The sequence below is a fragment of the Barbus barbus genome (genome assembly GCF_936440315.1).
Source record: "Barbus barbus genome assembly, chromosome: 20".
NCBI lineage: Eukaryota > Metazoa > Chordata > Actinopteri > Cypriniformes > Cyprinidae > Barbus > Barbus barbus.
This window is the reverse complement of record NC_136748.1, coordinates 19,033,081-19,059,587: the sequence shown is the minus strand read 5'-3', so window position 1 is coordinate 19,059,587 and position 26,507 is coordinate 19,033,081. Positions and strand designations below refer to the sequence as shown.

Here is a 26,507-nt window from a genome sequence, read left to right as displayed (position 1 = left end):
AGCATACTTTTAAACATAATTTGCCTCAACTGTTACATCTAACATGGGTCATGTTTAAACCAAATTATAAAAATATAAATATGTGTGACATTCAAAAAGCTCCAATCAGGACAGATATGCACAAAACATGACACATATGGACAGATTGACACAGACAGGCAGGACAGATCTGCTTTTCTCCACCTTAAAAACACTGATTCACTCCTGCAGTCTCTCCCAACACTCTCCCCATCAGTCGCTCTGCTACAGTCAGTGTCACCTGACATGTCATGTTGTTTACACGAATGCTTACGTTTTTTAGGCTGAAGGGAAAACGCCTCATAAAGGTAGTTGATGACGTAATCAGGCGCGATGTTTAATGTCAGATAGGAAAACGTTCACATGCAGTAATTTTTTGCCCATCATATTGGTATGTACTTGTATTTGTGTGTAGGGCTGGTGTGTGTAGGTGTGTGCAGTGGCGCAGTCGAGTGTTTCTGACTATGAGACAGGTGTTTGTGTTATGTGTATGATATTTGAGCGTGCATGATTAGCTTATGTAAGTGAACCCTTAATATGAGGGATGGGTCTAAAATTGCATTAAGAACATCTGTGACACCTTAAGAAGATGCAGAAAGAAACATCACCATGAGTTCATTTGGAGTTGCCCTCTAATGAACAAAAAAAAGAGACTAGACAAAAATAGATCTACTTGCAGTGTTGGTTAACAATAGAGTTTACTGGTTAAAACAGAAGTTGTAAATGAACTGCCCAAACAAGTCACATGGTCCAAATAGGTTTTTTATAAACATACATGATCAAATGACATCTTATTTGACAGAACAAATAAGTGACTTTCTCAAGGTGAGTTTTAAGATCAGGATTATGAAACTCACCTTTTGGTTAGATAGCTGGTGAAATTCTCCCCAAACTCTATGACGCCCCAGTATTCCCCATTATAGATACCAGCAAAAGCTTCAGAATGAGACAAACTCACCTGCAGAAAGGAAACAGGAAACGGTACTTTCATCTAGAAATGACCACAGAAAATGTACATTTTTTTCTTAACTATTTATAAAGTTGTTTTTTTCCTCTGGTTTGTTGAAGTGAAATCAAGAAAAGAGTAAGTAAGAGAATAAGAGTCTGACTGTCTTATAATTTCTATTTTAGTCTATATATTCTTTGTTTAAAGAATAATAATAAAAAATGTATATTGTCAAAAGACAAATTTAGTACCATATACACAGGAGCTTTATTTTGTAAATTTTGTGTTTACCTGGTAGACACTAGTGTTGTCAAGGAAGGACAGCAGTGATCTACTATAGGCACTGGGACTGGTTTCATTATTGACCACAGCCACATCAATGCCTTTGGGGTCTCCACCAACACACAAGCACATCAGACAGATCTGAATTACAGGCAACAGGAAGTGGAAACAAAGGGACCTGAGTACAAACCAGAGGAACATACACAAAACATTGTTTTGAGTTAAAATGCTTCGATTATCAGAAATCTGCACACATAGTGACAGACAACAGTTAGATATTTAAGTACATTTAAGAAAATGGCTATTACGTTAATGCAGTCATCCATTTATTCTGTTTGCTTAATAAGAAGAAATAATATTTTTTTTTAAAAGAAAAACTTAAAAATCACAGTCTGTCCAAAGGGTCCATAAATACTTTAAGACATCATTACCCTGGCATTCTCCTCATTCGAACCATCGTCTTGATCATCAGCGCTGCAATGTTACGCCATTTTGGTATGATGTGTCTGGCTCGCACTTTCCAGTCAGCTGCAGAGACACAAGAACCTTTCAACGGCAATCATCACAATCTCAACGGTGATCAAAAGCTGTTATTCTAAATACATATTTTTAGGAACATACTGTATATGAAACCAGTGCCATTTAATGTCAGTATAAAAGTGAATTTCTGTTTTAGTTTAACTTTTGCATGCAGTATTTTAGAGCAAGTGAATTTCTCCCTCTTTGTTGTACCTTTATATTTGGGTATGTCCTCTGGTGTGCTCTTTCTCAGTATGGGCTCTCTGCTCTCATCTCTCAAACTGTCTGGAGATGGGCTGCTGTCCAGCGGATGGCCCTGAGGACTCTTGTTGGAGCCCATCTGATCAGAGTCCTCACAAAGTTGCAAGAACGCACTCTCTAATGTCTAATGCACACACACAGATACATTTGAAAGGTTAACCAAACTATTTTGCATGTACAGTATGTGCATATGAGATATGTGCGTGTTTATGTACACTTACTGCTGCGTTGTGTTGCTTCATAACAGCATCTGGGGGACCTTCAGCTAGCAATCGACCATTCCTCATCAAACCCACCTAAAGAGACAGAAAAACACAGTTTTTATTGCTCATATGATGCTCTTTTATAGCTTAGAAGACCTAATGGTATAATGGCTTAAAGGAATAGTTCACCCAAAAATTTAAATGTACTCATTCTCAGGCCATCCAAGATGTTGATGAGTTTGTTTCTTTATTAGAACTGATTTGGAGAAATATAGCATTACATAATTTGCTTACCAATAGATCCACTACAGTGAATGGGTGCCGTCAGTGTCCAAACAGCTGATAAAAACAACATAATCCACAAATAATCTACATACCACCAGTCCATCAATTTACGTTGCAAAAAGCTGTGTGTCTGCAAGAAACAAATCCATCAGTAAGACGGTTTCATTTTAAACCGTCGCTTCTGGCCAAAATATGATGGACTGGAGTCGTGTTGTGGATTATTGTGATGTTTTATAAACTGTCAATTTACCGGCACCCATACACTGCAGAAGATCCACTGGTAAGAAAATGATGTAATGCTACATTTCTCCAAATCTGTTCTGATGAAGAAGAAAAAAATTATTTATATCTTTTCATTTTTATCTTTTATAAATTTTAATTTTTGGGTTAACTATTACTAGTTATTCATTCACGTATAAATCAGTCTAAGATGATTCACTTACAAATTTCCTCAAGGGGAAATAAAAATAGAAACAAATGAAACAATTGCTGACTTGAAGCAGGAGCAGAGCTATAATTTAATGTGGACAGCAAGGCTCACATGATTTGGTCTTGTAGAAATTTGATGAGAAATATTTGAGTACATTTTGAGATCTTTGACTTGGCAAACGTGAGCACAGTTTGTAACACTCTTTTGAAACTCTAAAGACGACATGTGAGATTACCAAGGTCTGTTTTTCAGGAGAAAAATCAAAAGCAAAAGTAAGATTAAGAGAAACAACAGATATCTCATTACCTACGAGTATAGAATTATGGCAGACAGAGAAAGGAGTGTGTAGTATTGTTGTTTAACGAATACTTCTCATTTTTAGAAATTCACGTCACTGTTGTTGGTGAGTGTACTGTAAATAAGTATGTTGTGATTGTGTCTTTGGTGTCACTCTGTGTCGTTTGTGCATGTGACTCAAGAGTAATATATCAACAGGATGTAGCAACTGTGTGGTTGACTTTACACAGTCAGACAAAATTATGCGCATATTTGAACACAACAGACGTCATGCCCTCAAGACAAACTGGTAAAATAACACTTTGAAGAGAAATAAAATTAAACAATAGAGTCAGTTGACTTAAATCTCTCCCAATTCTACAGCCGGAATCTCTCGTATGATGTATACCAGTGCCGTTTTTGACACAATATACAGTAGTATAGCCTAATTATTGCATGAAATAAGTTAGACAGTGGTCTCAATACCATGAAACAGTCTAGTCAAAACTCTAAAACCCCAGCATTTATTTTAAAGAAAATGTCTGCTAATTCAAACATAAAAAGCTCACCTGTACTTTTTTGCCAAAAGCTAGTTTTAAAGTTATGTAATAGGCCAAAAGTACATTTGGCAAATGAGTCACAACTATAATAAGGGATTACAGAAACAAATCTGTATGAGTAATGAGTAGAATTGTTCGTCTGTTCAAGAAACACACACCCACACCAGAAATCTAAGAAAGACTCTATTAAATCATGCACTTCTGTTCTATAGCTTTTCAAAAACTGAGCATCTTTATATTTTAACTAAGAGTAGGAGTGGATTCTGGAACAGATTTTTGGCCAGAAAAGGAAGGTATCTTACCGTATTGGCTTGTCTGGCTTCCTCAATGTAATGCGTTGTAATAATGACAGAAACCTGTCCTCCTCTTACAATGTCTACCAGGTGCTGCCATATCCTGTAGAAGTGGAGAGTTTGTTGCATGAGTGATGTGTTTTTTAATGGAACTTTTGTCTTTATGAGATTGACACGTTTGCATTTGGCTGATGCGTTTATCTAAAGAAACCAACCTTTAGTGCATATACTTATAATTAGTACAAACATTCCTTGGGAATTAAACCTATGAATCCACAAATTGCATGGGATAACACAAACTGTTAAAAAGTGTAAAGTGTCAGGACAGAGGGGGGAGAAACTTGATCAGGAAATAAAATCAGGTGAGAATTGAGCTCAAATTTCCTTGAAAACAATATGTCATGAACACTTTTATGTCATAAAAATTGCAACACCACTGAAATGTTTGGGGTAAGTAAGATTTAAAAAAAAGAAAAAAAAAAAAACACTTTTACTCAGCAAGGGCTTAAATTAATGAAAAGTGACAGTAAAGACATTTATATTACAAAAGATTTCTATTTCAAATTATTTTATTTTTCAATTAATCAAAGAATTTAGAAAAAAAATATATAATATTTCCACAAAAATATTAAGCAGCACAACTTTTTATCAACATTTATAATTAGAAATGTTTACTGAGCACCAAATCAGCATATTAGAATGATTTCTGAAAGGTCATGTGACACTGAAGATAGACAAGCTATTTCAAATGGTAATATTTCACATTATTTCTGTTTTTACTTTATTTTTGCTTAATAAATGTAGCCTAGATGAGCATATCTAACTGACCCAGTAGTGTGCATGTGGTAAATGAACACATTCTTGTATGTGGTAAACTAACACTCTCATCTATGCATTCTCACAATGCATAGTTTAGTATCTTACAAAGCAAAGCACCCCAAAACGGTTCAAGGATTAGAAAGGCTTGGCCCATAGTCTGTTATGTAAGAGGATTTCAGCAGGGTTCAACGGGGTCTGACTGGAACCTATGTGATCTCAGCAGAAAAATGAATTCATTTAACCAAAAAACTAAATACAGAAAAGTAGAAAACATAAAAAAAACATGTTTCTCTGGATATTAGCTTTTATAAACAATGAAACATTCTGAAGTCATAAAGCCACCAATAACAGAGGGCTGTGTTTAAAAGTAATATATTTCTAGTTTTCACATACCTGGATCTATGTTCTGCTTAGTAAGTGCTGCATCATATGCAAAACTGTGACACAGTGACCCTCTTTTTACCCATACAGACTCATTCCGTTCATGGCTACTGCTCCTTCTACATGTTCTTTACTTCCTTTTGTTCATGAATTACTCAAACTCAAGAATAAATGAAGATTGTCACTGAGAATTCACAGCATAAAGCTTCTTTTTTTGAAAAGTTTATAATGAGTTATACTGAGTTGGAATCTTGAGCCTATAGAAGGCAGGATAATCTTCAGCAAGCCACATACTCAGGAAGCACTCGCATGCAAAGATCAAACAAAGGCATGCAAAAGAGTCCACTGGGATTTGTTTTGTGATCTTCATACTACCAATTCACTGAAGCAAATCTTTGAAAAGGCCACTTGAATAATTATAGTCTTTAACATGAACAAATGAATAAGTTCATGAAATTAACTTCAAGGTGTGATGAAAATACAAGATACTAGGAAAGCTTTTAACTTAAGAGGAAAGTTACTGCACAGTTATGAATGTAAGCTAAAATGTTAAGTTGAGATGTCTGAGAGAAAGAGATAGAGAGAGATTGAGAGAGAGAGAGTAAGCGAAAGGAGTGGTGCATGGCAAAAACCTCATGCTTTTAGAATGTAGAACAAGGTTCATCCACAAACACATATACAGAAAAGACAGACTGGTAGTGCTGGTAGTAGTATGAGTGCATTGGAAGGTTAATAAATGTGACGGGAAGACGTGGTGGAAGGTAAAGATGGACAAATACTGGACATAGAGGTATGTTGTGCATACTTGGCCCGCAAAACAGGGTCCACTCCTACAGTGGGCTCATCCAGGATCAGAAGTTGTGGGTTCTGAAGCAGAGCAGCTCCAAGTGAGACACGCCGCCGCTGGCCTCCACTGAACAAAGTGAATAAAAATGGATGTAATGGACGTAAATAATCAGTTATGAAATTTCATCAAATAAATTAATTAACTTAAAAATACATAAATTAATCCAAAGTTTTATTTGCCAAATGTGTAACAACATTGCAGACATCTATGGAAGCCCATTTTCACCACTGAACAAAAAAGGTCCAGAATTGCAAGATAAACTCTTTGAGATATAATTATAATAATAGAATTGTGAGATATAAAATCTGAATTGTGAGATTTTTTTAATCTGTGATGGAATCAGGCATTTATAGACACCTGTATTTGCTGGTGAAATGAAATTTGAATCTTTCTACTAGCTTCAATTTATAGTAAATATTTTTTTTTAATTATTCAAAGAAATAAGAAAACACAAAAAATACATTAAAAATGGTAATGTATATAAAAAGTAGCATAGACAAGCAAAGAACAAATTGCAATATAAAACATAAGCAATAAAAAATATGCTAAGTTATAAAGTCATCTAGTTTTCTATTTTATTTAGCTAATACTGATGTGTGGAGCAATGGACTGCAAATAGTGTTCACTCTAAAAGCAAAATCAGTTTAATTTACTTTTTAGAAACAATATTTGGCACAGGAAATGCTTCTAAATACTAACAAATTGAGCAGTCAACTATTACACTAAAAGACAAAAAAAAGAAAGAACATTAATTATTTAAATGAATCAAACAACCTAACAAAACTAACCAACCTGTCAAAGAGAAATTTACTTTAACAAACTTGTATGATTTTTAAGACCTTCAGGGCCATTGTCTTACTTTTCAGATGGATGAGCCCTGCCTAGAGCCAGCTCATCACTGTAAAAGCAAAACCAGACAGACTACATCTAGAGGACGACAGGACACAAGATGCCTTTCTGCACAAAAATAAAAGTCTCATGCTTCACATTCCTTGGCCTTAGTGAAAGACAATCTCCTCTGTACAGATAGGCACTTTGTTTCATTATAAAATAATGGATTCTTTGGATTCTGTCAATTCATCTGCCGATATGACCTCCATGTCAGATAGCAAACAAATATCAATGATCATTGTCAATTAATCATTAAACAGATCATTTAGATTCACTCAGCTGTCCATATAAAACCCACTGTAGTCACATGACCATTTGACCCATAGAAGGCCCCTATGGAGGACGCGTCAGAACTTTCAGAGCAGAGCGGCCAGATCTTTCAGATTTACGGCCTGAAGGATAGACAGTCGGACTTGTAACCCGAAGGTTGTGGGTTCGAGTCTCAGGTCCAGCAGGGACCTGAGACCCTTGAGCAAGGCACTGAACCCCCAACTGCTCCCCGGGCGCCGCAGCAATATGGCTGCCCACTGCTCCGGGTGTGTGTTCACGGTGTGTGTGTGCGCACTACTGTGTGCGCGCACTTAGATGGGTTAAATGCAGAGCACAAATTTTGAGTACGGGTCACCATACTTGGCCACACGTCATGTCACTTCACTTCATAAACGAACACAGGACACAGGTTTTCCCAAATGTTTTGAATGCATGATGTCATTAGGGAAGCTCTGATGAGAATGCTGCTTTCAGAAAAGTAAACAAAGAAAACTGGGTCACACATAATGCCTCATTTTGTTTTATCCTCCTCTCTGTCTCTTTCAGAATTTTGTCATCATTTACTCAGCCTCATTTGGTTTCAATACCTTTCGTTCCAAATCTCCAAAATAAGATTTCCTTTCTTCTGTGAATCACAAAACTTAAGTTTCTCTCTGTTTCTCACAAATAGCTATAGTAACACTCCGAAATACTCACATGGTTTGGAATGGCGTAAGGGTGAACAAATTATGACAGAATTTTCATTTCTAGGTAAACTATACCTTTGAAAAAAATCACTGCAATGACTGTTGCAAAAAATAAATAAATAAATAAATAAAAATTAATGAAATGAAACGTCATTCTACCTGAGATTTCTCACAAGGCTGCTTTTCTGTGGCAGGTTCAGGAAGTCAATGAGGAAATTCATTCTGGCTTCTGTTTCTTTCGATGAAAGGCCATGAATTCGACCATAAAACCATAGTGTGTTACTGATAGTGAACTCATTGTACAGAGCTATATCCTGAAGGCAGAAAGAATGAAAAAAGAGAGAGGAAAAATATATGAAACTCAAGAGGACTCATTTATCGGATTAATTATACCCTAGGCTTTGCGGGTAAACACCAGTCTCTAATAATCTCTTACCTGTGGCATGTATCCCACCATTCTTCCTGGCACTTCATGTCCTGGGAAAGCAGGTGGTTTCCCCAGCACTGTGATATGACCATGTGAGATCTTTAGAGTTCCCACAATGCACTTCAACAACGTAGTCTTCCCACAGCCACTTGGCCCCAGCAGCCCATAACTAAGGACAGGAAACAAACATGATCAAAGATCCAGTCAATCCTCCACAGACCATCTAGTACAATGAGTACTTCAAATCCTTTTCAAATTCAAAATTTCAATTTTAATATTTAAATTCAATTTAATTAAAAGTGACAGTAAAAACATTTATAAATCACAAAATATTTATATTCAAACTAGATGCTGTTCATTTTTACTTTATATAAAAAAAATAAAATAAAAAAAAACTTGAAAAAAGTATTACAGCTTTCACAAACATTTTCAGAAGCTCATTGATATTAATAAAAATATTTCTTGAGCACCATATCAGCATATTAAAATGATTACCAGAGTACTGGAAGACTGGAGTAATGACTACTGAAGATTCAGCTTTGTCATCACAGAAATAAGTTACACTTTAAATATATTAAAATAGAAAATGGTTATTTTATAGTATTACTGTTTTTATTGTATTTTTGATTAAATAAATGCAGCCTTTTTAAGCACAGGGGACATCTTTCAAAAACATGTTACAGACTCCTTGCCTTTTAACGTGTAAAGTTCTAAATGACAAGACAAAATTTTCAGGCAAAACAAAAATTATCAAATGACATGTGGGTGAAGATGTCTGTGTTATAGGAATGTTAACTAAGACACAGAAATCAAGCTGAGAACAGCAAAAGAGTTACTAAATGCTTTTCAATACACTCATCATAAAAATAAGACAGCAGTTATGCAATTAAAAATTCTCTAAAAGCTGGTCACAATGCTTTGAACAGACTTTCAGGAAAACATAATCTGATCCACTTCTACATAAACAGCTAAATATATGTTACTGAAACTAAATGTTATTTTAGAAAAAAGAAACAAAGACATTTGCACAATATGTTAAAATATCGTTCTGATAAGACTTATCAGATAATAAACAGGTGACTCTGTTTTAATCATTCTCAGAGACTTTAATAAAGCAAATCTCTCCCGTGAACTGCCAAAATACAGACAGCACATCACATGTCCCAAAAGAGACAGTAATATATTGGATCGCTGTTACACAACAATAAAGGATGCATATCACTCGGTTCCACGAGCAGCTTTAGGACTCTCTGATCACTGTTTGGTTCATCTTATACCGTCCTACAGGCAGAAACTTAAATCTGCAAAGCCTGTATTAAGATCTGTTAAAAGATGGACTAACGAAACAGAGCGGGACTTACAAGCCTGTTTCGACCTCACTGATTGGACTGTTTTTGAAGCTGCTGCAAATTATCTGGACGAGCTCACAGAGACTGTAACATCTTATATCGGTTTCTGTGAGGATATGTGCATTCCTAACAGGACTCATCTAATCTACAACAATGATAAACCATGGTTCACTGCAAAACTCAGACAGCTCCGTCAGAAGATGCTTACAGAAAGGGGGATAAAGTCTTGTACAAACAGGACAAATACACACTGGAAAAGGAGATCAGAGTGGCAAAGAGGAATTATTCTGACAAGCTAAGGAAAACATTCTCTTCCAGTGATCCTGCTTCAGTGTGGATAGAATGAAGGATATCACCAGTTACAAGTCACCATCCCCCAGCACTCTGGAGAATCAACACCTGGCAGACGACTTGAACGAGTTCTATTGTCGTTTTGAAAGATCACCCCACACCCGCCCTGAACACCTCTCCACACAACCATTAACACCTCCAGCAACCCCTCTCTCCCCCACACCTACAATTCAAATCAGTGAAGAAGATGTGTGCTAGGTCTTCAGGAAGAACAAAAGAAGGAAAGCACCAGGCCCTGACGGTGTGTCACCAGCCTGCCTAAAAATTTGTGCTGACCAGCTGGCCCCCATCTTCACACAGATCTTCAACAGATCACTGGAGCTGTGCGAAGTCCCCTCATGCTTCAAACGCTCCACCATCAACCCCGTCCCAAAGAAACCCAAAATTACTGGACTTAATGACTACAGACCTGTGGCCCTATCTGTAGCCTTGAAATCATTTGAAAGACTGGTTTTGGCTTATCTGAAGGACATCACTGGACCCCCTGCAGTTCGCCTACAGAGCAAACAGGTCTGTGGATGATGCAGTCAACATGGGACTGCACTTCATCCTGCAGCATCTGGACAGACCAGGGACTTATGTGAGGATCCTGTTTGTGGACTTCAGCTCCGCTTTTAACACCATCATCACGGAAACCCTTCAAAATAAACTAACCCAGCTCTCCGTCCCCACCTCCGTCTGTCAGTGGATCAACAGCTTCCTGGCAGACAGACAGCAGTTAGTAAATCTTGGTAAATTCACATCCAGCACTCGTACCATCTTCACTGGAGCTCCTCAGGGCTGCGTACTCTCCCCACTGCTCTTCTCCCTCTACACCAACGACTGCACCTCTAAAGACCCCTCTGTCAAGCTCCTGAAGTTTGCAGATGACACCACACTGATCGGCCTCATCCAGGACGGTGACGAGTCTGCTTACAGACAGGAGGTTAAGGAGCTGGCTGTCTGGTGCAGTCTTAACAACCTGGAGCTTAACACGCTCAAAACTGTGGAGATGATAGTGGACTTCAGGAGAAACCCCCCTGCTCTCCCCCCACTCACCATAATGAACAGCACTGTGACCGCAGTGGAGTCATTCAGATTCCTGGGCACCACCATCTCCCAGGACCTGAAGTGGGATATTCACATAGACTCCATTGTCAGGAAGGCTCAGCAGAGGTTGTACTTTCTTCGCCAGCTGAGGAAGTTCAACCTGCCACAGGAGCTGCTGAAACAGTTCTACTCCGCCATCATTGAATCCATCTTCTGCACTTCTATAACTGTCTGGTTCAGCTCAGCTACCAAATCTGACCTCAGAAGACTACAGAGGGTAGTCCGGACTGCTGAGCGAATCATTGGTACAACCCTCCCCACTCTCCAAGAACTGTACTTATCCAGAGTGAGCAAAAGGGCTGGTAAAATCACTCTGGACCCCTCACACCCAGCACACTCCCTCTTTGAACTGCTACCGTCTGGTCGACGCTACAGAGCTCTGTGCACCAGAACGACCAGACACAGGAACAGTTTATTCCCTCAGGCAATCCATCTCATGAACACTCAACAATAAACGTGGAGCACACAACTATAATACACTATCCATTCACCACACTCACTTATTCTATTTTTATTTTCTCATTTCTAATTTGCACATACTTGACCTGTACATACTATTTGTCTATATTATATATTGTGTTTTTGCTGCTTTGTACATTGCCTTTTGGTTATTTGTTGTTATTCTTTTATTATCTGTGTCCTGTCCTGTTGCTGTCTTTCCGTTGCACTGTGGAGCTTCTGTCACTACAACAAATTCCTTGTATGTGTAAACATACTTGGCCAATAAAGCTCATTCTCATTCTCATAAGAGGACAGATAGTCAGACATAAGTTGATATAAAAAGCCAGTGAATTGTGCACTGCAGTAGTATCACAACATCACATTCACTGGTCAAAGGCCAGGTGTTAAGATTCTTCAGTCCCTCAGTATAGAGTATTTTAGAGGTTTGTTGTGCTACTTGTGCAGAACACTTAAGGGATGAGGTGGGGAAGATATTTGCATGCATGTGCGTGTCGTCACATGAACATTGGGTCAGCATTTGGGCATGTTTTCTTGCTTAAAGTGAGCATTCAAGATTGGTGTAACCTGATAACCTTCAAAACATATTTAGAAAGTTAAAATTGTGGACTCACATTTGGCCCTGAGGCACTGTCAGGTTGAGATTGTTGAGGACTTTAAGTTTCCCATATGAACGACACACATCTCGACAGTGGATTGCAGTGCTGCAACTCCCGGCCTCCAAGTCAGTCTTCATTGTACCGCTCTCCAAGCTCTACATATAAAGAAATTGAAATCAGCTCAAAATAAATATTTCGACCAAAGTAGAAAAAAATACATGCATCCAAATAAGCTTTAAAAACAAAAATGAAACCGAAGCCATTCACATTAGCTACAAACAAATACTGCAAGGGAAATGCCTTTGGTGTGTTGTCTATAACAACATCATACACTACATGACTTACATTGTTAACATGAAACAAAATATGATGCCTCATTTGTGATCCTTATATTGGTTTCTTAGCAACAGCTCAGATTCTGTAACCAAGTATCCCCTTTACCGCAAACTGGGTCATCTAAACTGTAATCTCTCCTCCTTTACACAGAATCTCTCTCTTTCACTCAATCCCAAATTTTTCATCATAAAACACAAAAAACACTATCAAGATCTGTAATTCTTGCATTAAGGCAATGTTCTGGAGAAAGGAAGACTGATGACGAAGATTTGGGCATATCTGACCGGTAATCAATGTTAATTGGTGTTTTATTATCATCATACAATTATTCAAAAATACATCAAGAAATGCATTTAAAAATTACTTGAAAATACTGATATTAAGAACATGTTTCCAGTTTCCGAATTAAAATAATTATAATATTTTTGTGGGCTTTAATTCAAAGATGTTTTGGTGGTATCTGGAGACTATAAAAATAAAAGAATAGTCTTTTTATTAAAAGGCTATAGTTTGGCATCATATATTATTTATTTATTTAAAATATTATTGATATTTTATATATTATATATATATATATATATATATATATATATATATATATATATATATATATAATATTTTATAATATCTTGTCAGCTACATCAACATCAGTGTGACAAAACCAAAACGTAAAGTTTTCAATTAAGTTTCTTAGCACTTAATATTTTACATTTTAGAGTAATAAATAAATAAATAACATTTTTGTAGAATTTTTTATTTAGTCTAAAAGATTCCATTTCTGAGAACATTTTGGACATTTTTATTTGTCATCAACCTGTGCGTGTACAGTTTAAACCGCACTCTGAAGTTTAAGGTCCTGATGAGAAAAGAAAATTGTCTACACGAAACGGTTGAATGGAGACATTACAACCTGGAAATCAGCTGACAATGTCGTTACAACAGCAATTTTGAGCAGCACTTCTTTGTTTTGGAGGAAGTGCCTCCCTATCACTGCACCTGACAGGAGCTGTTTGGGTCCTTCGGACAAACTGTCCAACTACTTGGCTATTTAAACGCAACCATCAGTTCTTTAACAATAATTTATCGAATAAATTCAATTTTAAAGATAAATTACAACCGTTTACAAAGCACACTATACCATAAGATGAAATCAGTTTTATCATTCAAGTTCAAATGAGCGTCTATACATCCTGCACAGCCGTTAAAACGGCTAAAACCTATCTATACAAACTTTAGAAAGAAAAATAGATTTTATACCAAGGCGGCTTTACAGTCCTTGAAGGAAAATCACGTCGATTAAATGAACAGTCCAGCTGTCCGGATGTGAAACACTCTCTTTTCTGTCGCAGCGTTATTTCATGACAGATGCAGCGATGCGCAGCGTTATACCCGCCGGCTAGTTTACTGACAAGCCCCGCCTCCTGAGCGGTCTGTGACCAATCCGATTCCGAGAAGCTATACAGAGGCAGACTGTGATTGGGCAGTTGAGAAGTCGCTCAAATAATAGCCATAGCTATCATAGCAAAAGTGGTACAGCAAAGGGCAGGAGTTATCGAAACACAGGTGGGGAAAATATCGATGCATTTCTACAGACACATGCAACAAACACCTTAAAGACAGAAATCCCTCAGTGATAACACCTGACAATTACAAAAAAAGGATTTTCTTAGTTTAAGCGGTTTGTTGAAATGCTTCTTAGTGATGGAGTCTGATTCATTTTTGCGAATCGGTTCTTTTGAACAGTTCGTTTTAAATAACTGTCTCAAAACCCGATTCAGAAATTATTTTACGTCCTGCCGCAATTACGCCATCGTGTGGAAAATGTACACGCTTTTAATATATAGACCCAAATAGCTGTTTATTAATTTTTAAATATCCTGTGTAAGGGTGCTTGTTTTAGTTATGTGATCAATTTGTTGCAGCCCCAAATATAATTTGCATTTAAAATAAATGCTATAACTGATTCTCATCTGCAATGATAAGCTATGATTTTTGCTTTCATTTCACGGTCAAGTTCAGACGATTCAATTAAAAGATCCGATTCGCTCGGTCATTTCTAGTTACATTCCGCTTCTGCGTGACTGCGTCATTTGGAGACACTGCAGTAGTAGACCAATCCGTCTAATACGCTTCACATGTATATAAATGTAACAAACATGCACGAACGCCTGTCGAAAATCACGGTTTATGTCTTTTTTCCAAAGGAGTCTCAAAAAGACACCGGCATCAGAACATAACGTACATTACATCGTTTGCACACTGACTCATGTATCGTATCCACTCATGCAGGCTGTTACAGTAAAACGTAAACATAAAAAGGAAGAATAAACACAATAACTCACTTTTTGCTCCATCTCCGTGCTGTCGTCAGGCGCTTCCTCGGTTCCAGTACCGGACATGATTACCGGGCTGGCCATCGAGATCCTGCCGGTGAGGAGCTGCGCTCGGCTCAGTGCGTTAGCTGCGTAACAATCTTCTAGGTCGTTTCCCTCTGGGAGAGAAAACCACTCCGGAGTAGAAACATGTTTATTTGCATGAAATATAGATACGCATAACACGTATGGGGGAGAGGGGAAAAGATAAGTCACATATATTTAAAGATTAAACTGATACAGTAACACTAATGTGAACAAACAGGAGAAAAGAACAGAAAATACATAGATAAACAACCCTCCTGATAGACAAATCACCAGAGAAACGTTTCAAACACAAACAGAAGACACACACAGTATGGGAGGAGATCTTAAATGCTGAAAACCATCCAAAAAGAAATAATAGGCCTGCTAATTTCTGTGCCTTTTTTTATTGTTAAACTTTAAAATACAATTTAAACAGAAAACAAAAACAACTTCCTTCATACACATTTTTTCCCCACAGGAACAGTGGCTACAAACCATCTATTCTTTAAGAAGTCTTAGCACTGGTGTCCTATTCATAGTATATCAGATTGTGCAAAAGCTCCACCTTAAAATAATACAGTGACAAGACATTAATAAAACAAAACAACAACAAACAAGTAAAAAAACAGGCATGCAAGAAGATGCAGCTCCCTTATTAAAATCTCCCTTATCAAAACTGCATTATAATATAGTCTGTTCTTGTGTGCTTGTCAGTTGTGGTAAAACAAATAAATAAAACAACTACTGGAAGTAAAAAGAAAAGGATGGTTAAAAGATAAAGGTGAACAATAGCCTAAAAACAGGTAGTTACAAATTAGTTAAAGGAAGCACTGGACTGAATGACATTTAAAACAATACAGAGAAATAAAATGAAAAGCACATACTAATACATATATATTTATATAGCAACCAGGGGTCAGTTTTTATTTGCAGACTCTGGTTTCAAGTAGTAAAATGTGCAATTCTGCATTTCACCTCATTGAGCTAAATCCCATTTAAAAGAACACAAATTTTCACAAACAGCACTCAAAAATAAAACCCATAAAAATAAGTCATGTATCAGACATAAAAGGTGAATATACTGTTCTAAATACTGTGTTAAGTGTCCAGATTAAGTGTCTTTACTGCTAAACAAAAATCATCAGAGACGTTTTTACATATAGCTGGATGATTTAATCCAGTTAAAAACATTTAACAACTGAGGAAGTGAAGAAATAGGCAGCTTTTAAAAGATTAAATTGCTATATTAAATATGGAAGAAACAGTGACTTGAACTGTTTTTGGAGCTGTCTATAAAACCAATGAATGATGAGGCTGTAAGGTGATTGGCTGATGCCGTGTTTGGTTATAGGTGATTGGCTGCTGGAGTTAGGACGGAAGGGAACATTAGAACCCTGGCCTGCATGAAGGACAGGTCAGGGAGAAGAGAGATGACTTTTGCTGCTTCTTCGCTTATCTTTTCATCTTTTTCTGGTTTTCTGTCAAACACACAGAAAGAATGAGCATTTTCTCAGTGATTACAGCAGCGTTACACCCTATTTTGACCTTTCTAAACCTCTCTAGCTGTAAAGTAGCCATGTAGTTGTGCTTAACATGTTAAAGCGTGTTAAAAGTGTGTGCATTCATGTATGCACATGTCTAACCTGGCTGTTGTTCTGGTTTTGTCCATAGACTCCATGAGTTTTGTAAATGCATCTGCAATGTAGCGACCAGTGGCGTTGTTCTCCATTTTAGCTGTAGTCAGTTCATAAATCTCTGGATCAACACCTAAATAAACAGATATAAAAATGAAAAGAGACACAAATATGCAGACACTTTGTTTTCAATTCTTTGTCATGCTAAAAAACTTACAGTTCATCATGATGACAGTAAAGACAGTGAAACTATGTAAACAGGATTTCAGAAACACTGTAGAAAAACCTTAAAGTATAAAGGTCATGCGAGACTCTCACTAGTAAAACTTTAAAGATAATTTCCAATAAACATAGAAGCAAATCACTCAATAGTGCATTAGATTAAAGGAAGAAAAAAGATACTCACAGAGGCAGATACTGCAAGCAAGTCCAGAGAGAGGAAACCAGGGACAGAATACTAGACTACAAACAAATGCTATAGATGACAGGCTTCTCTAAAGACTGATTTTGAAAATCACAGACACAAGGGAAAAGGAAGAAACAAAGGTTTCACAGCAAACCACTCACTTCTGTGAGACAAACCCTTTCTGTTCTAACCTGGTAGTGGGGTGTCAGTTTCACTATCTGAGCTACATTCATCCACAGGACCAAAAAAGTCCAAATTTAGCTCTGATATTCCCCCATCTTGTGCTTCACATGAGAGCCGCAGCAATGACAGCAGGGGTTAGTAAGTTGTTAGTAATTAAACATACCCACAATATATTACAGTATTAAATACACTACCATTCAAAGGTTCAGTCAGTTTTTTTTTTAATTAATACTTTTATTCAGCAAGGATGCATTAAATTGATCAAAAGAGACAGTAAAGACTATTAAGGCCACTGAACTTTCTATTTATCAAAATATCCTGAAAAATTGATCACGGTTTCCACAAAAATGTGAAGCTGTATTAAGCATTGATGATAATAATAATAATAGGAAAAGATGGCTGAACACCAAATCAGCATAATATCATGATTTCTGAAGGATAATGCGACACTGAAGACTGGAGTAATGGCTGCTGAAAATTCAGCTTTGCCACAGAAATAAATTTAATTTTAAAATATTTAAAAATAGAAACAGTTACTTTGAATTGTGTTTACTGCATTTTCTTTATATAATAATAATAATAATAATAATATTATTATACCCCAAACTTTTGAATGGTAGTGTACATGTATAAGAAGCATGTAGAGAAAAGGCAGATCAGCACCAGGGAATTTGTATTAGGAGTGACAGGGAAAGAAAAAATAAAGATAATAAGAAAGGATAGAAAAGCAAGCGACAAACAGAATACTGTAGTATAATATATAGTATAATATATTTATTGACATGTTTAATAACAATTTGGTGCAACAAAACTGGAAAAAAATTATTATCCCGAAAAAGAGATTAAGGTCGATAATTTTAAGGGAATATTCTGGATTTCTTCATTTAATCTTGAAAGCATTTGTGGCATAATTCTGATTATCACAAAAAAAAACATTTTTTGACTCATCCCTCAATAAAAAAGCTAAATATCAAGGCAATTGCACTGGGAGAAAGTCTTAATACACTCTAAAAAAAATGGTGCTATATAGCACTAAAAGTGGTTCTTGGCTCGTAATCATAGGGGAACCACTTTTAGCAACTTATCTTTAAAGGTGCTATATAGATCAAATGATGCTATTTAGAACCACAAGAGGTGCCATACTGCATTGTATTTCTTCAACAAAAATGGTGCTAAACAGCAACAACAATGGTTCTTTGGCTTGTAAAGAACCTTTAAAGGGGCTTAACAGGTTCTCTGTACGGCAGTGGTGCTATATAGCACCTTAATCACCCCAAAGAACCATTGAAGAACCATACAGGAGCTTAACAGGTTCCGTATATGGTAGCGGTGCAATATAGCACCTCAGTCATGCCAAAGAACCGGTCAAGAACCGATGAAGAACCACTTAAGCACCAATATTTGGTGCTATACACAGCACCAAAAGTGGTTCCCCTATGATTACGAGCCAAAGAACCACTTTTAGTGCTATAAAGCACCATTTTTGTAGAGTGTATACACACTATCTTTTTAAAAATGCAGCCATAACAAACTGTAAACTTTTTTTTTTTCGCAAAAATTAAGTAAGAAAAAGAAGATGTCAAATTTATTTTCTGTGGTAATCAACATTATGAAGCAAATTTTGTTCTTTGAACTTGTACTGAACCCAGAACATTCGCTTAAGATCAAGCAAAAGCAGGAAATCACAGTATGCAAGTTAAGTTGGTCAAAAAAAAGTGCATTAACGAATGTTTCACTGCTGGTCACAGTGGGTTTTGAGACAGCAAGGAAACACTGTTTTGCTTTTATCTGAATGAAAACAGAATTACACATTTACATAGACCGTGTAACAGAAATAACCACCTAATTAAATCTTCACAATTTTAAAATAGCATCTCAATGTGTTGTAGCATCTGTATGTAAAATGTGGTGGTTTTTCCCCTTTAATTTCAGCCAAGCTGTACAATGGCTTCAAGTAAGCACCAGCAAAAAGGTTAGCTATTCCAAAAAAGATTTGCAATCTCTTTTTTGGTCAAACCTGAGACAGAAGCTGGTGCACAGGGACCAATTTGGTTGTATTTTTACAACACAACTGAGAACATACTTGATAATGGGTATAGTTCTCTTTTCTCAAGTCTTGCATATAATGGCAAGGTAATAAATCACAGTTGAAGCTGCATACTTATAGTCTGAGGTAGTATATTTCAGCCTCTGTGTGTAGCCAGCATGAGTCTGGACTTTAACAGTGAACAAGAGGGGAGAGAGGAAAGATATATAAACATAAATTAACATTTAAAAGGGAAACTGAGATGAATGGATTTACATCTTTACTGACTAAATAGCGTTTTAAGAAGAAAGACAAAAAACTGGGGGAAAAAAGTTTCCCGTTCTTTGGATAATAAACAAGATTTTGATGGCTACTTCTCAGACTGTTCTGCTAATGCTAGTTTGGTGTTGTTTTAAATCAGGGGTAGGCACGTTCGGTCCTGGAGAGCCGCAGTTCTGCAGAGTTTAGCTCCAACCCTGAAAAAAAATCTCACCTGCCTGTAGCCTTAATAATCCTGAAGACATTGATCAGGTTGTTTCGATTAGGGTTTGAGCTGAACTCTGCAGGACTGCGGCTCTCCAGGACCGAACTTAACTACCCCTGTTTTAAATCAACACTGATAAAACAAGTACCGTGTGTGAATTGTGAAGGGACAGGAAGTTTGAAATATGGAGAGAAGAAAAGTGTGTTGTGAGAGAGGAAGGAAGTGCTCAGACAGGGGTAAGGAAGGCAGCATCAGGAGTAGGATTTCTGCCGTGAGTGACGAGTGGCTTTTTCTTGAACTCTAGAGAAGGAGGCACGGCGAAAAGACGTACCGTCAATACTAATGGCCAAAGAGGGCGCCACCTGCAGGACAACACATGGAGTTAGCATTCAAAGTTCTATTTCAATCAACATAAGAGTAAAAGAATGTGAAAAAATACAGAAAATCAAAAGACTAGATCAGATTAGATCAGTAATATATCTTTATCTATACATCTATGTGTATGTCTGCTCTTTTCACCTGAGTGCATAGAATATTTCCACTGTCCACAGGAGCAGAAAGGGTAAGTGAAGGGGAGGCTGGAGATTTTTGAGGCTCTTTGGTGGGTTCCAGCATTCCCTAAGAAGAAGGGACAGATGTTTGGTGAAAAACAAGAAAAGAAACACATAATAATTTTTTTATTTTTTTTGTTAAAAAAAGTCCTGCCCACAAACTTTTGAATGGCGGTGTGTTTTTTTGGGTTTAGGACTTTACTCACCAGTCCAGCAGCAAACATAGGCACGATCACTGGCTGCTTCTTATCTCCAGTGAACAACTACGAGTGGAAAAAAAAGATGGTGAAAAAAAATAAGTCAAATCAATACAAATAAGAAGAAGTTACAAAAAAATACTAATTAGAATCAACTCTAAATCCTGTGATTCTCTGCTTATTAGTATACACTAACTAGCAATATACTTTACATGAGAGAAGAACCAGCTGTAATTAAAAATACCACATGTCTGTGAGGTATGTACTTTGAAGAACTCACAATATTCCTGATTCCTAGACAATCCAGAAGTATTCTGTTGCTATGGGAACCAGCCCACTTGTACTTAAGGCCATGAGTGCCGTGGATGTCCTGAAGGTGGCACCACATGGCCAAAGCATTCCTGCATAAATAAAAGAGAACCAAGACCTTCATACCCTGAATACTTTCTCTGAAATTATAGACAAACTAAACACAAAGGATATATGTAAACATTCGCTTATTCATGGAAGTCGCCTCAGGTTAAAAAATCTAGCAGGTAATTGTGAAATAAAGTTTAAAATAAGAAGGAAAGCCACACTGTGAGATGTGCAGTCACAATTACAATAAATAATGTCAAAATTGTAAGATATAAAGTCAACTGAATTGAACTACAGTTGCAATTAAAAGCAAATTAAGCCTGTGAATCTTGATTGTTGAGAGGCTTGTAGCCAAGATGAGACTCTTACTGCTGTGCAAAAGAATTGCTTGGATCCCTTTGCTCCTGAGGATCCTGAGCTTGTAGGAATTTGTGGAGGGGCAAGACCTCAGTGACCCCGCTGACCTCAGAACAGACGTCTGAGGGGAAGGCGGTTCTGAAGAGATGCTGTATTTTGCAGCTGAAATCAGCCTGAGAGAGAGACACAACACAGGCTCATCTAAACTTCTTACATACACTTTAAATGTTTGATTTTATTCAGGCTAAAATTCATTAATGGACTGCAATTCATTCACTGAGATCAACATCTACCAACTCACAGTGCTACTCTGGAGGTCGTCACTAGAGGGTGCTACTGAAGTCTCAACATCTTGTTCTTCTTTGCCCAGGTAAGTACTCTGTTCATCTCCAAATGTGGCCCATGAACCCTGACCCTCTTCAGGTGGTCCAAATGCAGCCCAGTTGTCCTCCCCTCCCACCGCCACAGCTCCAAATGGAGCTGAACTAAAGTCAGCAAAACTGTCACTAGGAGGCAACTCAGAACAAAAAGCTCCTTCATCATCCGTTGCTTCCTCAGCCAGTTCGTTGTCATCCTTGAAGTCCTTCAGGGTGTCCGTATCACCAAACTCATCATCCGTGGAGCACCTGGACATCGCTGTGACAAATTCAGGAAATCCTTCCAGGGTTATAGATTCAGTTCGGCTGAAGTCTGCAAAACCCTGAGTTGCATCTCCGAAATCGCCAAAATCCTCATCAGCTGTGGGGTCCATGTGTGTCTCAACCTCGTCATTTACTTCCACCTCTGGCTTTACAGATGATCCATGAATTTCCCTTGTGTCTCCACTCAGCTGTGTGTCAGAGATTAGATCCACATCCACTGAGGGGTCCGTCTCTGTTTCGGCTGTGTCAACAGAGTCTGCAGACCTGTCTAGATAGTCTGCGTCACCACAAACAACCAAGTTCTCCATTTGATCCTGCTCACCTTCAGCCTCCTGTGCATCTCTACTGGAAGTAAATGACTGGGAGTCACCACGTAACTCCAGTCTCGTTTCTGTCTCTCCAGGTTCAGGTGATGACTGATTGTTAGAGTCTGGCAGGTTGTCCGTTTGGTTAATTAACTGCTTTCTGTCTAACACATCAGGTATGTTGACATCTAGTCCAGAGTGTTCCTCAGTGTCTGTGCTTTGTAAGCAGGTGGAAAGAGCTCTGTCCTGCACTGATTTTGCACAAGACTCACTGTAGCCATTACTGAGGCTGTATCCATCACCCGTGCTGCTGTTTTGGACATCAGTAATTATCGAGGGAGAGTTCTGACCATATTCAACAGAGAGCTCCATCTGTAAGTCGGAGGACGGCAAGCCATTTGTGAGAATGTCAGACGATTCCTTCTCTGTTTTCTCGACACTGCTGATTGATTCTCCTACCATTTTTTTCTCATTATCCCATCCACTCCCCGATACAGTGACATTCTGCACAGATTTGATGTACAGGTCAGGCGGGCAGTCCTCCAGTGCGTTTGATTGGTTGAATGATGTGGGTGTGTCGAGCTCTGAGAAGCTGAAACTGGATAACACCCCTCCACCATCGAAACCCCCAAACTCACCAAACTCATCCTCCTCTTCTTCCTCTCCAGCCTCATCCAGTGGAGGCGGAGAGGAAGAGTACAGACGGATGACATCGGGCTCCATGGTCCTCTTGCGCCACCTGTGGCCACATGCACACACACACCCCTAGAGAACAAAAAAAAGAAAAGACAGAAAGACAAATTCAAAAAACTTGAGAATGTTCAGACATGATTTAATATTAAAATTACTTAACTATCAACTCTATTCAATTAGCATCATGTTTCTTTACATCACATTTCTTGACAACATATTTAATACTTATAATAGTGCACTGCTTGGCAGTTGGGTCTTGAAGTATAGTTTATGACTGAGCACTAAAAGTGTGACAGTCTTCAGGCTAAAGTAGTCAGCACTGCTAGATCAGAGAGCAGCCCATTCATTATTTAGCAGCACTTTAGATGTGACCCCTCTTTCATGGGCTAAATCTAGGGCACGGTTTAAAGAAAGCTGCAAAGAGTAACAACACTTCTTAGCTTGTGCACGAGCAGTGAGATGACTTGCAATTATTGACAGGTCCTCCAAGCTCAAAGGATCTGACAGGTCTCACATGGCGGCTAAAGTACCAACAGCTACTAATATTTAACCGTTTGTCTGCAGACTCATTACCCTGGTGTAGAGTACTGAGTACCATTGGTGGTGCAATGAGGAAATTTAATAATAGTGGTCATATGCAAATTCACTTTTCAGTAGTTTCAAGTAGGTTCATGTTTCCTTGTTTATGAAAGTTTCTGGTCACCATTGGAAAACTTAAAAGCAAGTTGCAAAAATCGGCACTAGTTTACATGGATAGCTGATCTACACTTAGTTTAAACAAAACAGGTGACAGCTGGATAATAATTCTAAAACTCAAGATAACACTTGTAAAACATTAACCTCACAGAAACAAGGTATTGATATTAATGATTTATCAGCATCAATGCAATGCCCTAGATTACATTTGAGTGAGCCCTGAAACACTCTAAGACAAACATGATTAGTGTTTCAAACAATTCATGTGTTGAGAGGTCAGCTGGCAACTCCTTTGTCCTGTTTTACAGTTCCAGCAACAAAGCCCTGTGAGCGAAAACTTTTAAATTCAGCATCCCATGGATGAGGCATGATGATCTAAAGGACACTGTTAGTAATCTGACTTGTGGAAAAACTTAATTAGGTCACACAGTAACCAACATACTGTAAACTACCATTCAAACATTTGAGGTCTGTAAGTCTTTTAAGCCTTCCGAGAATGCACTTATTTACAGTAAAATGGAAATATTGTGAAATATTACTACAATGTTAAAAATAATTGTTTTCTATTTTAATATATTTTAAAATGCTATTTATTTCTGTGTTGGGAAAGATGAATTTTCAGCATCATTACTCCAGTCTTCAGTGTCACATGATCCTTCAGAAATCATTCTAATATACCGATTTGTTGCTCAAGAAACATTTCCTATTATCCATTTTGAAAACACTTGTTCTGCTGAATATTTTTGTGAAATCCTTGATAAAAAATTTTCAGGACTCCTTGATGAATAGATACAATTTTGTAACATTCTAAATGTTTTTGCCATCACTTTTGATTAATTTATTTCATCCTTGCTGAATGAAACTATTAATTTATTTTCCAATAAACAAATAAATAACTAATAAACCTTACTGACCCCAAACTTTTGAACAGCAGCATATACTGTGGTTTGTGTGTGACGTCATGTTTTTCTGTTCACTCATACCTAAAAGTAAATTGCACAGATGCTTTTTGATTCTGGAAAACCACGGTTTACAAATTTCAGTTAGTTACACAAGCACACAAGTACACTGATGTGAATTTGGGCATTTATGATTTGAAATATTTTGCCTACTAGCCCACATACTAGAGTATTTAGTTTGCCTCATGCAAACAGGCACGCTTATATACACACGCACACTGTGTAAACATTGATATGTCCTCTTTGAAAGGAGTGTAAGCTGATGAGGAAACCCAATCTACTTCCTTTGTGCTCTCAGACAAACAGCACAGACTCGGAGCCAGAGACCAAACACTGAGGGACAAAAACTCCATCCATTTAGAATTCCAACCATTAAAGAACTTTCAATTGAAAACAACTAGAATGGTATTGTCCAGCACAATTCACAAAACCAGTTTAGAGGGTATTTTTTTACCCCCATGAAAGACTGCTGAAGTGGTCATACCTGAGATTAACCAGTCTGTGCTTGTTTGAAACAGAAACATTTAACTGTTTATGCTAAAAATAAGGATGTTAAAAAAGTCATGTAGTCAAGTATGAACCCATTACAGGATCCCAAAACCTTATTTTGACCAATGAATTTCCAGGACTTTTTCAGTCATTCAATTACATTTACATTCACTATGACTATTTCAATAATGGTTAAGAATTCATTCATTCCCACTACTATTCTAGGCCTGGAAATCAAGGTTGTCCATGACTATGGGGATCCTATTTTATTACGTCATTTGTATTTCTTTATTACAGTAATAACAGTGAAGCTAGATTAGTTCATTCTAAGAGCATCAGTAAAGGCTGGAATACAGTACACAAGTTTTCAATTATGAACAGATTTTAAAACACCAATATTTGTTATACACTGACTTGAAATCTGGGCATCAAACACTAAACAATCACACAGTAGCACACTTATCATTCAGAACACAACAACTCACATAGAAATATGTGCCTTGTTGCTAGATGTATGACATTCACTACAAAATGTATTCAATAATCTCATCAAACTGGACTTAATTCCATCATAAACTACGATTATACACTATCTGTGAAACCTGTCAACTTGCGTAGTACTTGTGTAGTCAATTCCAGCCTGAAGGTAAGTTCTTCCACACAAGACAATCATTTCTTTATGGATTTCGCTTTGTGGAACAGGGGCACTGTCATGCTGGAATAAGAAAGGGCCCTCTTCAAAATGGTTGCAACAACATTAAAAGCACACAATTCTCCAGAATTCTTCATATGGGAGTAAACCAATAAGTGTTTTAACTGAAATATGTATAATATGAGGAGAAGACAAATTAGGCAATGCATAAATGACACAGAAGAAAAGACCTGTTAATCGGATTGGGAAAAATTGCAATAAAGGTAAAAAAACAACAACAACTTGACAGCCATTGCATCTCTTCTCCATACAATGACAGTGAATGGTGACTGCGACTGGCATCCTGTCTTAACATTCATCATTCCATGAAAGGCATACAGGGTTAAAACAATATGAGTGCGAAAAAATATGACAAAGCTTTCATTTTTAAAGAAAATATTCCTTTAACGTGCACTTCAGCTAGAGGAAGTGTTTTGCGCGAGCTGTCACATCTCTGGCATTATTATGACACGAGACTGTCATCAACCCGTGTGGTTTCTAATCCACCCAATCCCTCAGAATAACATTTATCAGGACTAAGCTATAAGAGTAATAATAAAGTTAGTTACACCATCGACGTTGTCACAGAATTGTTTATGAGACGCTCTTGTCCTGCGATCAAAGTGGTTTGACAACAGCGCATGCAGCACATTATTCTTACCTTCACCTATCCGCTATGGATGATCATGACGGCCCCTGAACCTGTTCAGCGAGAGGACAAGTACCGTCTCGTCTTGTCTAGGTAAAGTTAAACCGGCTCTCACTGCCAGTTTCTACGCTCATCCGGAGTTCCGTGTCCAACAATATGCAACCGGAGAGCCAGACCTGTTTTAGCACTCTGCCAGATCACATACAGTGATCT

At 37.6% G+C, this 26,507-nt stretch overlaps 2 protein-coding genes across 3 annotated transcripts in view; both read right to left on the bottom strand.

The window, feature by feature from the left end:
- The window catches only part of LOC306886378 (ABC transporter G family member 23-like), a 22,809-nt gene extending 7,695 nt beyond the window's left edge, over window positions 1-15,114 (bottom strand). Inside the window, exons 1-11 of one of the 2 annotated variants that reach the window (XM_079443428.1) lie at window positions 14,920-15,114; window positions 12,257-12,396; window positions 8,404-8,563; window positions 8,127-8,281; window positions 6,079-6,186; window positions 4,083-4,176; window positions 2,248-2,322; window positions 1,979-2,150; window positions 1,678-1,774; window positions 1,256-1,424; window positions 876-976 (exon numbers count right to left, since the gene is read on the bottom strand). In XM_079443428.1, coding sequence (XP_079299554.1) covers window positions 876-976; window positions 1,256-1,424; window positions 1,678-1,774; window positions 1,979-2,150; window positions 2,248-2,322; window positions 4,083-4,176; window positions 6,079-6,186; window positions 8,127-8,281; window positions 8,404-8,563; window positions 12,257-12,396; window positions 14,920-14,994 — 1,346 coding nt within the window. In that variant the 5' untranslated portion in view covers window positions 14,995-15,114. Of the gene's footprint in view, window positions 1-875; window positions 977-1,255; window positions 1,425-1,677; window positions 1,775-1,978; window positions 2,151-2,247; window positions 2,323-4,082; window positions 4,177-6,078; window positions 6,187-8,126; window positions 8,282-8,403; window positions 8,564-12,256; window positions 12,397-13,834; window positions 13,972-14,919 lie in introns of those variants that run through there. The other variant, XM_079443429.1, reaches the window with a different exon arrangement.
- LOC306886379 (aftiphilin-like) lies at window positions 15,089-26,507 on the bottom strand. Its single transcript, XM_079443430.1, has 9 exons — window positions 26,307-26,507; window positions 21,473-22,882; window positions 21,184-21,344; window positions 20,738-20,858; window positions 20,467-20,523; window positions 20,229-20,327; window positions 20,041-20,071; window positions 16,620-16,743; window positions 15,089-16,454 (listed from the first exon to the last, which is right to left on the bottom strand). Exons 2-9 carry the CDS (start codon window positions 22,838-22,840, stop codon window positions 16,322-16,324), a joined length of 2,094 nt encoding a protein of 697 aa, XP_079299556.1. The 5' UTR covers window positions 22,841-22,882; window positions 26,307-26,507; the 3' UTR covers window positions 15,089-16,321.